This window comes from Trichoderma aggressivum (assembly GCF_033847375.1).
Source record: "Trichoderma aggressivum f. europaeum strain CBS 100526 chromosome Unknown scaffold_024, whole genome shotgun sequence".
Taxonomy (NCBI): domain Eukaryota; kingdom Fungi; phylum Ascomycota; class Sordariomycetes; order Hypocreales; family Hypocreaceae; genus Trichoderma; species Trichoderma aggressivum.
This window is the reverse complement of record NW_026946390.1, coordinates 366,764-380,949: the sequence shown is the minus strand read 5'-3', so window position 1 is coordinate 380,949 and position 14,186 is coordinate 366,764. Positions and strand designations below refer to the sequence as shown.

Here is a 14,186-nt window from a genome sequence, read left to right as displayed (position 1 = left end):
ATGGCGATAAGATATCAGTGCCGGAAGATGTGGGGAGGGGACCTCCGGTATAAGCCGGACCGGGGGGGGCAGAGATAACCGTGATTCTCTTGTGCTTTTTGTCTAAACTGTCATGGTACGAGTACAAAAGTACAAGCGAGCCCTTGACTCAGGCAGGGCCCCGGGGGCAGGGTTTCTTGCTTTTACGATGATGTGCATGCTGTGATAACCAATCTGGGGATTCGGTTTGACAGCTTTCGCTCGAGGTCTGTACATAATGGCGAGATATGGGGGGAAACGTGGGGGGCGTTGTAGCAAGCATGGAATTATGCCCAATTACTGCGTGCATTTCACCTTGTCGATGGTAATACTACTATCTCAAAGTAATGATTTACGGGCTGTTTTTCTAAAGGCCATGTGACGAGGTGTTAGCGGGAGCAAGTGCCCAACTCCACGTCTGCATGGCTGCCGCTTTGTGGATAAATTCATGACGATGATGCTATTGCTGGAAAACGTCATCCATCATCTGATAGCAAGCAGACCCAGCACTGCCCGTGGCATGATGGAACAGCCTAAGCAATCAGCAGGCCTTGGGGGGTGGTTTTGACTTGAATGAATCATTTGGGTCTGACCGCGTCGAAAGACCCCGTTGCGATGTCGGGCTTGTACCACAGAGGACGGACTGTTCGGGAGGCTGCACAAGGGTGCCTGCCTGCATCCCGATATCGCATTTAATATGTTTCTGAACTACTCTAAATTTTACCTTGAAGACATTTCGATAAATGTTGATAGTATTGCTTTGTATATATGCAGATTGAATTATTTGGATTCCAAGTGTGAGTACTAATGAATGAGGGGCAACATTGAATGCCCGTCTACCGTATACGGCAAAATGACTCAAGGGGGTCAGCTGAGTGTGCCGTGCTTCTGAACCCTGTAAGAAGAAAAAAAGGCGATGCTGCATGAACCTGTCTGTCTGAAGGAGAGCAGCAGCAGCACAAGAGGATTTCAAGCCCTGGCTGACTGACAAGCGGTCAAACGGGGGGACTCCCAGAGAGAGCTCACCTGTGGCAACCCGCGCCAAAGGGGGGAAGAGCCGTACCGGTACCTGGCGCTGGATACGCAGGGCACGCAGATTCGGGGCAGGGCAGCCAATAGAGGCGGCCGATTTGGATCGTCGAGTGCCAGCCGCAAAGTACAGGTACATGCACGCGTGTCAGTGCGGGATGCGCGCCATGCGGTTTATGTATGTATGTGCGAGACGCTCATGCGAGATTTTTTTTTTTTGTTTTTTATTTTTTTCTTGATTCTGATTCACTTTATTTGCAGCCCCGGGTGGAGCGAGGCCCTGCATGCGCCTGCATGGGACGTGCATGTACATTGTCACGCGACGAGGCCAGCCGGGTGCTCGAGTAGTGGAGGATCGTATGGTTTTTTGCTGCCGTTTTTTTTGGGGGTCAAAGGTGTGGTTTGGGGGGCGAAATCCCAGGCTTTTCTGTTCTTTATCCTCTATTTTTCTTGTTTTCTTGTGATGTGATGGTGAGAATTACAATTCTTGCGAGTCTGCTCATCAAGTTGATACTTTGCACCAAACCTTGTGACGAAAAGTGATAGATGACAGCAGCTGGGTACGAAGCAGGTACACCCCTCCGCTAGTCTGGAGCTTGTCAAGGCACAAAGGAAAAATAAACAAATAAATAAATAAACAAAGCAGGCTGAGAATGCTCGCGCTCTGTATTTTTCTTAAAACAGCAGCAGCGGCAGTGGGACACGCATGCATTGCAGCTGTGCCTCATGGTGCATGGAGCTGCATCAATAAATAGGCAGTGGCTGCAGATGGTATGCGACTCTTCAACATCAGACCGGTGGTAATCAGTGTTATCTGACGTGAATATCATAACAATATCCGTCGTCGGCTGTAGAGCGACGAGCTTGCAGCATAGCTACCTACCAAAGTACGAAGCTGTGAGGAATCCTATAATAGTAGGATCTCGCCCTTTCTTTGTGCTACCCCATCGTATCCCATCATCAAAAACATCGAATGCCATTCACCTTGGTTCAAATTGTTGGGTACCTACGAGGTACCAAGGGAGATCCAATCCGCATGCGAGATGGCAGCCGGGCTTGTTTGGCTGCAGCTGGAGATGGGCTAAAAGATGCGCTAAGCACTTTGGGGGTCTGGTGACAAGCGAATGGGACCCGCAGCCCAGCCAACCCTCCCGCCCAGCGCCACTTTGATTGGCCGGGCCGCTGCGTCCTGGCGCATCACTGGCGCATCTTTTAGTGCGGGAGCGTTCTCTTGGGGGAGTCGTCAGTCGTATCGTACCTGCTCATGTGTGCGTGCATTCGCCTGCAAAGGGCTGGTCCTGGTCCTGGTTCCTTCCTGCGTTTTGCTTCCTGCGGGTGAGGACTGCAGAGAGAAGGCAAGGGCGAGGCAGGGCGAGGCGAGGCGAGGAAAGAGAGAAAGAAACAAGCGAGGCAATGACGGCAGCGCTCGTGTCACGTTGTTTGCCCAAAGGCTCTAGCCTTCCCAGTTGGGCGCTTTCAACGGCCTAGCGCCTGCTAAGTCGTCCTCTCCCGTTTATGCTTTGGCATGGGCATGTCCCACGAGGGCTCAGGCACGTCTATCGTAGGTCGGTCTTGATAGGTACCTTGTTCTACGGTAGTGGTACCTCCAGCATCCAAGACATGGCGCTGCAAGGCGGCTGTCAGTGTACGAGACACTGCGGTACCCGCTGTCTCTCCAGGTGCCGAATCGCAGATCGGAAAGGCATGTATTTGCACTCCTAAGCACGAGTGCCCTCTGGCCAACGCCCGCTGGGTCCCATGAGATCCATGTGCCGCAGATTGTTTGACTTACCTGTACTATACTGTACCTACCTATCTCTCTTATTGCATCACCATCTATCTACGATATCATATTGGATGGATCCATTACTCGTGCTAGTACCTTCAGAGCCATATCGTAGTGCCCAAAGTAGTTTCAAGTCACCTAAGGAGAAAACACCAAGCGTGATGCTGCAAAAAGATAAAGCAAGACACGGAAAAAGAGGGTGTCGAGCCCGCAGCCCTTGTGCAACCTCAAGCTGAGATACTCGCCTCTTCTCCCTCCGTGGGTTGGGCAGTCCCAAGGCAAGGGCACCTGTATCATTGGTCCCTCCGCATCTGCTGGAGGCCAGTCACTTTGGCCGGGAATCTTCTTCCCTGGGCCGCGGGCAGTGGCTTGTTTCCTCTCTCTGGACAGCCTCGCCACCATCTTTCACCACTTGATCCCGCCTCGCTCGGCCGCCTCTTTTATTGTGAGGCTCCCGGGCCTATTCCACATCGACTAGCCTTGCTCACCAACTTATACTCGACTTCACTACAGCCCACCTCCCACGGTACTACCGTGCTTAGTGCCTTGATACTCGTGAGTTGGACCTTGGTAGCTCTCTGTACTACCAACACCGAGCAGTACATCCAACCGACGAGGCGGACGGCGCGGCACCAAGATCATCAGCCCAGCTATCTTATCCGTTGTTCATGCTACTGCACTGCTGCCGGGTTAGGTGCTAATGTCTGGTACTAGGCAATCTATCTGTGCTGCCCATAGCTGCAGCTTGCAACGCGCCTTCACCGGCTTCTGCAGAGAACTCGGGTTAGTACCATCCCTACCCAAAAGTTTTTTTTTTTCAAGAAAAAAAAAAGGAAAACACAAGACTCAGCTAATGCAACCGCCGCCTTGCAGTAACACTCCAGCTCTTCTTCTTGTCAGTAACAGGATTGTTTTCTGCTTCCTATCGTTGTTTTATTGCGATTTTTTCTTGTCCGTGGATCTCTTATGGAATCGACCAGCTGCCGCAACTGCTAGAGACGAAGCTCGCGCGGGCCGCCACAACTTACACCATCCCAGCAGGTACTTTGACGCAACATCACATCTGTGCGCCTGCAGGTCGCAACGCCTTTCGCATCCGTTCACGATATCGTCCTTTCTTTTACTGCGGTTTCGAAAATACCCTCGACCACGCTCGAGAACTGCTGAAGCTTCGATTCGGCCTTCTCCCTTCATGCCCTTACCAAGGGATCTCTAGCTTCAAAGAGAAGCCTTCCGCTATACACACCCTCTCCTCTGCTTTCTGGAGAAAAGTATAGCTCCCATGATTGCGACGTTGCCGTGCCATTGCATCAGCTCCCATTCTGACAATGGCTACCGCCGATGTACTGGTGTTTAATCAACACGGGACGAGATGCACAGAATGGCCAGCTCTGAGGCGATCAAGGACTAATGGGTGGGATGAGCGCAGTCTGCAGGTCCGGCTGCAGCTTATTTCTCGAGCTTGGATCGTTCGTAGAGAGGTGCGTATCAGGTTTCTTGCGGGGAAGGCTCATAGTCATGTAGGCATCGTCGTCATTCGTTTCAGCGCATTGACCGGGAATTATAGCATCGTTCGTCCTCCACTTGGCCATCACGGCCGGGCAGACCACTAATCGTGCCCAACCTGTTCCCGCGGTGGCTCTCTCGACATCATGCGAGACCTGCAGCGACCTGTTCTGTCTATCATGTCACAAAACCTCGCCACGCCGATTCGCTTGCTCGCCGAGATGCACCACGCGCCGAGCCTCATCAGCCGTCCCCACACCCGGCTCAATCGACGCAGCGCAGGCGATCTCGGTCTAGCTTCTTCGACGATCCGATTTTCGATGTAACAATTGACTTCACTTCTGAAGATGGCTTTGTTCGCTGCAAAGGCAAGAAGAATAAGAACAAAGGAGGGCACAACGGCAGCGCCAATAACCACAACAATAGCCGGTCTGCGGAGGGGCCATCCAAGGAAGGTAGCCAGAACCCCGAAGGAAATGGCGGTGGGGAGCAGGGTGGTAGTGGTGGTGGTAATGCAGGCCAGGGCGGAGCTGCAGGTGACGGGAGTAATGCTGGTGGTGGCGGTGATGGGGACAAGGATAGTGACCGGGGTGCAAACAATGACAACGCGCAACATGATTTGTCGGCGCCTCCCAAAGGCAGCGAAAAGGATACCAAGACCAAAAAGGGCCCTGAGACCGAGTCTCCTCCTCCCGCAACCCACGCGATCGACGACGACTCTCTTGACGACGTAAATCTCAACGACGACGCTGGGAAAAATTCCGATTCTGGGTCGCACGCGCACGAGTCCAAGAGTGGGTTTGGGGCCTGGGGTAGTAAATTCGTATCGTTTGTTGGTGCTGCCGCCAGCGGATCCTCGAGTGGTAACGATGCCCATACCGACGCTGGCGACAAAAACAATAGCCCCGATAGCAATCCTTGGACCGCCAGCGACTCAAAACAACCCAGCTCTCTAGCATTTCTAGTCGCCGACACCGATGCGACACAGAGCAAGGCCCATAGCAAAGCAGAGGCCCCTCATGATGCGATAGATGGGGACGATGACCCGTGGGGATATCCGTCCAAGAAAAAGAGTAACAAGGTCAATCCCACGTCCGGTTCCATTGCTGCGCCTGCGGCGCCGGCAGTTAATGACGGCCTCACCAAAGGCGACGTTGGAAAAACAAGCGACAAGAAAGCAAGCGACACATCAGTTGAAGACCAAGTAAAGCCAGACCCCATGCCGATCAAGGGGGCGTCCAAGCCCGAGGAGAAAGAGGAGGGCTGGTCATTCTGGGGACTTGGAAAGAATAAAAAGAAGGCCGAGGAGAATGTCAAGCAGTATGACCAGCAAGTGCCCCCGCCGCCGCCACCTCCCCCAGCGCCACCTCCGCCATTCGCAGCTCAGGAAGCAGCTCTTCTCCAGGAGAATGTGTGGGACTCGGTCCCTGCCTCAAAGGAAAGGAAGAAGAAGAAGAGCGACAAACTAGCGCAGCCCGTTATATCTGTGCCGGCAGCTGAGCCCAAATCTAGGCTTGAGCCCAAACCTGAATCGAAGTTGGAGATTCCACAACCAGACGACGAATGGGGGTTCTCTGCTGCCGCCAAAAAGACGGTCAAGAAGGAGAGAGAAAGGGAGAAGGAGCGTGAGCAAGAAAAAGAGCGCGAAAAGGAGAAGGACAAGGACAAAAAGAAATCGAAACTTGCGGCATCTGACAAACCAATTTCGGAAAAACCATCTTCGCGTATCCCTGAGCCTAAACAGAAGCGTCTAAATGGCGAAGAGCCTTTGGGAAGCGCTGGTACCAAAGGCAGAGAAGGCATCATTGACCCAGACGAAGCGAATGACCCGGCCGAAGGGAGAAATTCCGAAGAGAAGGAGGAGGGCTGGAGTTTTTGGGGCTTTGGGGGCAAGAAAAATGACTCTGTTACTGGGTCCGGCACGGATCAACCAAGAGAAGGATCGTCCAAGGCAGATACGCAAAGCCCCAAGTCTTCTGGAGACCTCGTCGAAGAGACGACGATTAAGAAGGACAGAGACGGAGATAAGGATAAGGATAAAGAGAAGAAGAAGAAGAAGAGTTCAACTTCTGACCCCTCCAGGGGGGAATCCAAATCCGCCAAATCCAAGAACGAAGAAGATTCCAAGAAGGACAGGAAGAAAGGAACTACCGATTTGGTTCAGCTGGGCGCCCCAGACAATGCACCTGCAGATGACTCTAACAACATAGGGCTGGACGGGGGGGACACATTTGGTAGCGAAGGTTTCTTCGGCTCTTGGGGTATCGGCAAGAGCGACAAGAAGCGACGAGACGTTGACGATTCGTCGTGGAAACCTGATGTCATCGAAGAGCCAACCGACCGCATCTCGGCCCAGGACAAGAAGAAGTCTAATTTCAGGGGTGATCCAGTTGAAGTTGTGGATGAGACCACCGGTGAGATTGTCCTGCCTGACGCCGTAGAGGAGGTTAGGGGTAGCAAGGTCGAAGATGTCGATAGCTATGTCTGGACAAAGTCCAACAAGGCAAAGTTGAAATCTCGGAATGAGGCCTTAGCTGATCCACCTCCCCGTGCGCCCACTCCCCCTTCAATGTACCTTACTGAACCTGAAGATGAAGCAGGAGATCCCCATGCCGCCGCGTCAAAGCTCAAGTCGAATGACAAGGAAGCGGATAGGGCGCTGTCCAGGATACCTAGGCTGACCGACAAAGACCTCAAGAAGCTCGAAAAGGAAAAGAAGAAGGCCGAAAAGACCGACAGGGAAGCCAAAGAAGCCGATGAACGAGCCCGTCAAGAAGAGGAGCAAAGGGCACAAGAGCTTGCGGCTCGCGAGGCAGCAGAGAAGGCCAGACTCGAGGAGGAAGCCGAGGCTGCTGTTGCTGCCAAAGAGGAGAGGGAAATGGCTGAATTAAATTCGAAGAAAGCCAGGCGGGGCAAGTTAATCAGGAAAGATCAAGAAAGACTTGCACTCCTGGAAGAGAATGCCACTAGCCGGGCCGAGAAACGAGCTGCGCGAGAAGCGAAGGCACGCGAAGACGAGGAACGGGCCGCCCAGGAGCAAGCAGCTCGAGAGGCTGAAGAGCAAGCAGCACGCGAAGAAGAGGAGCGAGCTGCCCGTGAAGCAGCTGAACAAGCAGCCATTATACTTGAAGAGCAGGCGGAAATGAAGGCATTGCTCACGAAAAAGCTCAAAAAGGGAAAGCTGCCTAAGAAGGAGGAAGAAAAACTCGTCCAGCTCCAGCAAAACGCCTCGAAACGCAAAGAACGTGCTGCTCGCGAAGCCCAAGAAAACGCCCCGAAAGAGGCCGAAGTGCAACAAGAGGTAGACGAGCCGCAGGCTGAGCCTGATGAAGAACCTGAAGACACCAAGGCTGCGGCAGCCGAGACGGTAGAACGTGAAAGCGACCACAGCGAGCACAAACGCCAGGCCGCACGTGAGGGTGAGGAACATGCTATTCGCGAAGCAGAGGAGCGCGAAGCTGCTATCATCAAGGAGGAGGAGAATGAAATGGCAACGTTGCTGGCGAAGAAAACTAAAAGGGGCAAGCTCCTTAGAATGGAGGAACAAAGACTTATTACGCTCCGAGTGAACGCCGCAAAACGAGAGAAAGAACGAGCCGCCCGCGAAGTCGACCGAGTAGCACAAGAAGCCGCACGAGAAGCCGCTCGAGAAGCCGAGGAGAAGGAGCGTGCCGCTCGAGAAGCGGAAGAGCAAGCTGCTCGTGTAGCAGAAGCTGCTGCCCAGGAAGCCGCCCGCCAGGAGGAAGAACGCGTCCGTGAGGCTGAGGAACAAGTCGCCGCCATCGCCAGAGAAGAAGAGGAGCTAGCCGCTTTGATAGCAAAGAAGGCTAAAAAAGGCAGTAAACTCCTTAGGAAAGACGAAGAGAGGCTTGCTGCACTTCAGAAAAATGCTACGAAGCGGGCAGATGAGCGAGCTGCCCAGGAAGCCGAGCAAGCCGCCCGTGAAGCAGAAGAGCGTGAACGTGAAGCCAAGGAACAAGCTGCTGCTATTGCAATGGAAGAAGAGGAACTCGCCGCTCTAGAACTAAAGAAGACCAAAAGAGCTGGTAGACTCCTTAGGAAAGACGAAGACAGGCTGGCCATCCTTCAGGCTAACGCTGCAAAGCGAGCAGACGAGCGAGCTGCCCAAGAAGCCGAACAGGCTGCCCGGGAAGCACAAGAGCAAGCTGAACGCGAAGCCGAACGGGCGGCGAAGGAAGCTGAAGAACGGGCTGCCCAGGAGGCCGCAAAGGCTGCGGAGGCTGCTGCAATTGCCAAAGAAGAGGCAGAAATCGCCCAATTGATTGATAAGCGCGATAACTCCTTTTTAGGCATTAACAAATCGGGAGAGCAAAGGTTACAGCTCCTTCAGGCAAAGGCCAAAAAGCGGGCGGAAGAAGAAGCCGCTCGTCAAGCAGTTATCGAAGCGGAGCGAGCCAAGGCAGAAGCTGAGCGTCTCGCTCGTGAAGCCGAAGAACAAGCCGCTCGTGAAGCTGAGGAAGCAGCCAAGGAGGCCGAGCGGGCAGCCAAGGAAGCCAGGGAGCGAGAAGCTCGAGAGGCCAGAAAGGCTGCCGCCATTGCCAAAGAGGAGGAAGAATTAGCTTACCTCCTCGACAAGAAGGCCAAGGCGTTTAAAGGGAAACTTCCAAATTCACAGGAAGAGAGACTGATCGACCTCCAAGCCAACGCCACGAGACGAGCTCAAGAGAAGGCAGCTCGCGAAGCTGAAGAACAGGCAGCTCGCGAAGCGGAGCAGGCAGCCAGAGAAGCTGAACAAGCAGCTAGAGAAGCCGAAGAACTTGCCGCTCAAGAGGCAAAGAAACTTGCCATAATTGCGGAAGAGGAGAAGGCATTAGCATTGTTGCTCGAGAAAAAGGCAACGTCAAAGCTCTCGTCTAAAGGAGAAGAAAGGCTCAAAATACTTCAGGCCAAGGCTGCAAAACGGGCGGAGGAGAAAGCTGCTCGGGAGGCTGAAGAACAAGCCGCTCGTGAAGCTGAGGAAGCAGTCAAAGCAGCCGAAGAGCAAGCCGCCAAGGAAGCCGAAAAGGCTGCTGCAATCGCCAAGGAGGAGGAAGAACTGGACTATCTTATGAAAAAGAAAGCTCGATCATATAAAGGTCAATTACTGAACGGAGCAGAAGAGAGATTGGTCGAGCTCCAGGCCAACGCACAGCGGCGTGCTGATGAAAAGGCAGCTCGAGAAGCTGAAGAGCTGGCTGCCAGGGAAGCTGAAGAGCAAGCCGCCCGGGAGGCTGCCGAAGCTGCCGAGATCGCTGCAGAAGAGGAAGAGTTAGCCGTCTTACTCAGAAAGAAGACTGGTTCGTCCAAAAGCCTGTCAAGTAAATCAGAGCAAAGGCTGGCCGAACTCCAAGCCAATGCCCAACGGCGTGCCGATGAAAAGGCAGCTCGAGAAGCTGAGGAACAGGCTGCTAGGGAAACGGAAGAGCGAGCCGCCCAGGAAGCTGCGGAGGCTGCTGCGATTCTTGCAGAAGAAGAAGAGCTTGATTATCTCGTTAAAAAGAAAGCCAGTTCACACAAGGCTCTGTCGAGTAAGACAGAGGCAAGGTTAAATGAACTGCAAGCTAACGCCCAACGACGCGCCGATGAAAAAGCAGCTAGAGAAGCCGAGGAGCAGGCTGCTAGGGAAGCTGAGGAGCGAGCTGCTCAGGAAGCCGCAGAAGCTGCCGCAATCGCTGCTGAAGAGGAAGAACTTGCTCTTCTACGGAAAAGGAAAGCTAGTTCATACAAAGGCCTGCCAAGCAAATCGGAGCAAAGGTTGAATGAGCTGGAGGTCAACGCGGCAAAGCGGGCTGAAGAACTGGCTGCCCGAGAAGCTGAGGAAGCAGCTAAGGAGGCCGAGGAGCAGGCCGCTCGGGAAGCAAAGAAGGCTGCCGAGATTGCCGCAGAAGAGGAAGAATTGGCTCTTTTACTGAAGAAGAAGACCAGTTCGTTCAAAAGCTTGTCGAGTAAATCAGAGCAAAGGTTGAAAGAATTGCAAGCAAACGCGGCAAAGCGAGCGAAAGAGAAGGCTGATCGAGAAGCTGCAGAAGCTGCAGAACAGGCTGCTCGAGAAGCTGAGGAAGCGGCCAAGGAAGCAGAAGAGCGTGCCGCTCAGGAGGCCATAGAGGCAGCTGCAATCGCCGAAGAAGAGGAAGAAATAGAGCGACTCCTTGACAAGAAACATAACTCGTTTATGGGCTTATCAAGCAAACTAGAGCAGCGACTGAACGAGCTCCAGGCGAAAGCTGAAGAGAGAGCGGCCCGTAAAGCCGAAGAGCAAGCTGCATACGAAGCAGAGAAGGCTGCCAAGGAGGAGGCCGCAATTGCCGAAGAGGAAAAGGAAGTAGACGACTTGCTTCGTAAGAAGGATAGGAAAGGCAAACTATCGAAGAAGGACGGCGAACGATTATCTCATCTTCGAGAGAAGGCGGCAAAGAGAAAGGAAGAGCAGGCCGCCCGGGAAGCTGAGCTGGCTGCCAACGCCAGTCAGGATAGCGAAGACGATAGTGATGAAGCAGCTGATGATGCTAACGACAATGATGACGACGATGTCGATGCTGACGACGACAATGACATTGATGCCGATGACGACGAAGAAGCCATTCGAGCGGCCGAAGAAGAACAAGCTGCCCGTGAGGCCGAGGAGCAAGCTGCCCGCGAAGAAGAGCTGAGGGTAGCTCGAGAGGCCGAAGAGAAGGCTGCCCTCGAGGCTGAAGAGGCTGCGAGGAAGTTAAAGAAGAGCTCCAAGAAGGACAAGAAGGAAAAGGACGACAAGAAGGATAAACGAGACAGGAAGGACAAGAAAGACAAGAAGTCTCGAGATCTCCCATCCGAAGGAGAGGCAGAGCCGAGTACAGAGCAGAAAGCGGAAACAGGTGTCAAGCCAGACCCTGACTTTGACATGAGCCCTGCGGAGATAGAGGAGCTACTTGCACCCAAGGAGACGAACGCATCAAGCGCATTCAGCTTCTGGGGTCTCGGCGGCTCTAAAAAGCCAAAGCCACAAGGTTTGTTGGCTTTCACTATACTGACATTAAAAGGAATTTACTGACCAGAAATGCAACTTTAGAGGAACCAGAGACAAGATCGGTTGATAATGCATCTCAAAAATCGTCGGAACAGCCACAGTCTCTGGGCGGCAAAATCGCTATCGGCCTCAAGGCTTTCCAAGAAGCACCGGAAGAAGTAGCTCGTCCCACCCTCCCACCATCCCCACCACCAGCATCAGACTCGGATACCGAAGTGAAACCCGCGGATCGACATGGAAGAAAAGCGGCAGATGATGAACAGGTGGCCAAGAAAGAACTAGCAGCTAACGTTGAACAGGCGGTTGAAGATTTGCAATATGGAGATGATGACGTGGAAGAACCACCTGTCGCCAAGAACGAGCCACCACAAGAAGGTCGTACCAGGAGAAGAACAAAGGCTGAAGAGCCGATCATCGCACAAGATAGGGACCTGCCCAGGAGGCGCCGGCGAGAGTCGGATGTTCCAGGCACATTCCCTGACGACGACGATGAAAACGAGATAATTGCCATCGTCGACGAAGCACCAAGGAAGGAGAGGAAGAGTAAGAAACGCCGCCCCAGAGAGGATATAGTGGTACCGCCTCCTCCTCCGCAATTGGCCCCGATGCCTCCTCCTCCACCACCTCCTCCTCCGCCTGCAGTTCCTGATCCACCTTTGACGCCGCCGCCGGAGCCGAAATCCTCCAGGAAAGAAAGGTCGAGATCTAGCCGAGAAAAAGAGAAATGGCCAGCGGTGGCATCCCCTCCTCGCAGAGAAAGGGAGGAGAAGAGATCGTCAAAGCACAAGTCAGAAAAATCTTCCAGGCGGGCAATGGAAAAGACATCTTCTAGGGACTCCGCTTCAGAGAGGGTAGAACAAGTAGAAAGACCACCCAGGTCCTCAGGGCACCGGGTCAGATCAATGTCTACGCGAGAAAAGGAGAAGCGGCCATCAGGTATAAATGGCAGCGGCAAGCCTTCCAGGAGACATTCCATTGGCAATCACGGTCTTGCTTCTCCACCTCCAGAGGAGATCCCCGACGTAACGTCAAAAGCGGCCAAGATTCTCGGTTTCGACAATTCAAGCTCAAAAAGGAGATCTCGCAAGACGAACCTCCAGGAGGATGAGGATATCGTCATGACGGGTGCTCTCGACGCCGATGTCCATGTGGCTCACCCACACGAAAGACATCGAAGCACAAGGTCTCGTGATGAGGAATTCATCACAACGGATCCCCCCAGCCCTGAACAGGCAGGCAGACGGCGAGGAGCCTCGCTGTCGAAGAAGACAGGACTGTCTGGGCTTTTCAGCGGCTTCATGACGCCCAGAGCATCTAAAGTTGAGACTGGCGTAGAGTTTGATATACCCGTGGTGGACACTGATCGAGAAGCTCCACGGGTATCAAGCCGCAAGAGCAGGAAGCCGGAGCGAGAAGCAGAACGCCCCGCTGACGACCGTGAACGGCGACGAAAGCGCAGAGACGATAGCGAAACTCGCAAGCTTGAAGAAAAGGAAGCTCGCCGCGAACGACGTGCGGCTCGTCATCGCGAAGAGGAGGAGCGTCGCGCAGCCGAAGATCGAGAAGCTCGAAAAGCCGAAGATCGAGGAGCTCGAAAGGCCGAAGATCGAGAGGCTCGAAAGGCCGAGCGGCATCGCCTTCGCAAAGAAAGGGAAAGGGAGAAGGAGCGGGAGAGGGAGAGGGAGGAAGAGGCGCTGAGAGCATCCAAGCGCCAGCGGCGTAGATCTCATCCAGATCCATCTGAGGACGAAGCCGCCGAGCGACAGCGCAGACGTGAGGCAAGGCGTGCCGCCAAAGCTGCTGAGGAGGAGGCGGCGGCGGCGGCGGCTGAGGCTGCAGCAGCATATGAAAGGCCGAGAAAGAGCAGTCGACGATATACGGAGCCGGCGATGGATGACCACGTCTACCCAGCCAAGGAACGTCGACGAGACGGCAAGAGAGCGCCGGTGACAACGTGGCCACACTCCGGGACATCGTCATGGGTCAAGGAGCATTCGGATCCCCCTCCGCATCTGGACGATGCCGGACATACAACAGATGCGATGCCGTATACGGAAGACGACGAACTAGCCCGGCGCGAGGCCCGGCGCGCACGGCGGAAGGCCAAGTACGAAGAAGTGCCTGTGGAGGATGCAGACGAGAGACGCCGCCGAGAGAGGCGAGAACGAAGAGAGCGAGAGAAGCGCAATGGCGCATCGGACGGAAGCGATGAGCGCCATCGCAGTCGACGGGAATCCGCAGCCGCAGAGCATCAGCCTCGAAGCAGCTGGTGGCGAAGATTTGGATGAAGTGGAGAGTCGCATGGACCATGAGCGAGCGAGTTTGATCTATTTTTTTTTCTTCTTTAATTCTTTTTTCTCTCTCTTTCAGCTTCTCTCACATATCTGTTTTTCTTGCTTCTATTGCCATGATGAATGATTGAAATCCGGACGCCGCTATGGAAGCGGTATCATGTTACAGTTCTGCCGATTCTTTCCGGGATGTCGGAGACGCCCTGCATGGAAACCAGTCCATCCAGGATATCTGCAGTCATCTCTACCCCGGTATAGTGTAAGATGGAGGGGATGTTTGTTTTTCTTTTCACTTTCTTTTTCACTTTCGCCGGCGATGTCGACATGTTGTACGAACGAGGCTTGTGGGTTTTTTGGATTTTTTTCCCGGTCGGTTGAGACCAGGTGTATCAATTGTCATGAGATGAATGCTGCAAATTGCCTCGCATAACTGTTTTTTTCTTCTTTATCTTGCATACGCGCAGTGGGTATCCGGGTAGCTTTGGAGTCTTGTACTCGCAAATTATATCGATTGTGTCCAAGGAATATGTACCTTGTGCAGTAGCGCATT

The 14,186-nt window shown here is 53.7% G+C and overlaps 1 protein-coding gene across 1 annotated transcript; it reads left to right on the top strand.

The window, feature by feature from the left end:
• Window positions 1–4,161: 4,161 nt before the first annotated feature.
• On the top strand, window positions 4,162–13,633 carry Triagg1_6275 (uncharacterized protein; the record flags this gene model as incomplete). The annotated part of the gene is made up of 3 exons (XM_062900881.1): window positions 4,162–4,314; window positions 4,401–11,325; window positions 11,388–13,633. 3 exons carry the CDS (start codon window positions 4,162–4,164, stop codon window positions 13,631–13,633), a joined length of 9,324 nt encoding a protein of 3,107 aa, XP_062754821.1.
• Window positions 13,634–14,186: the final 553 nt, after the last annotated feature.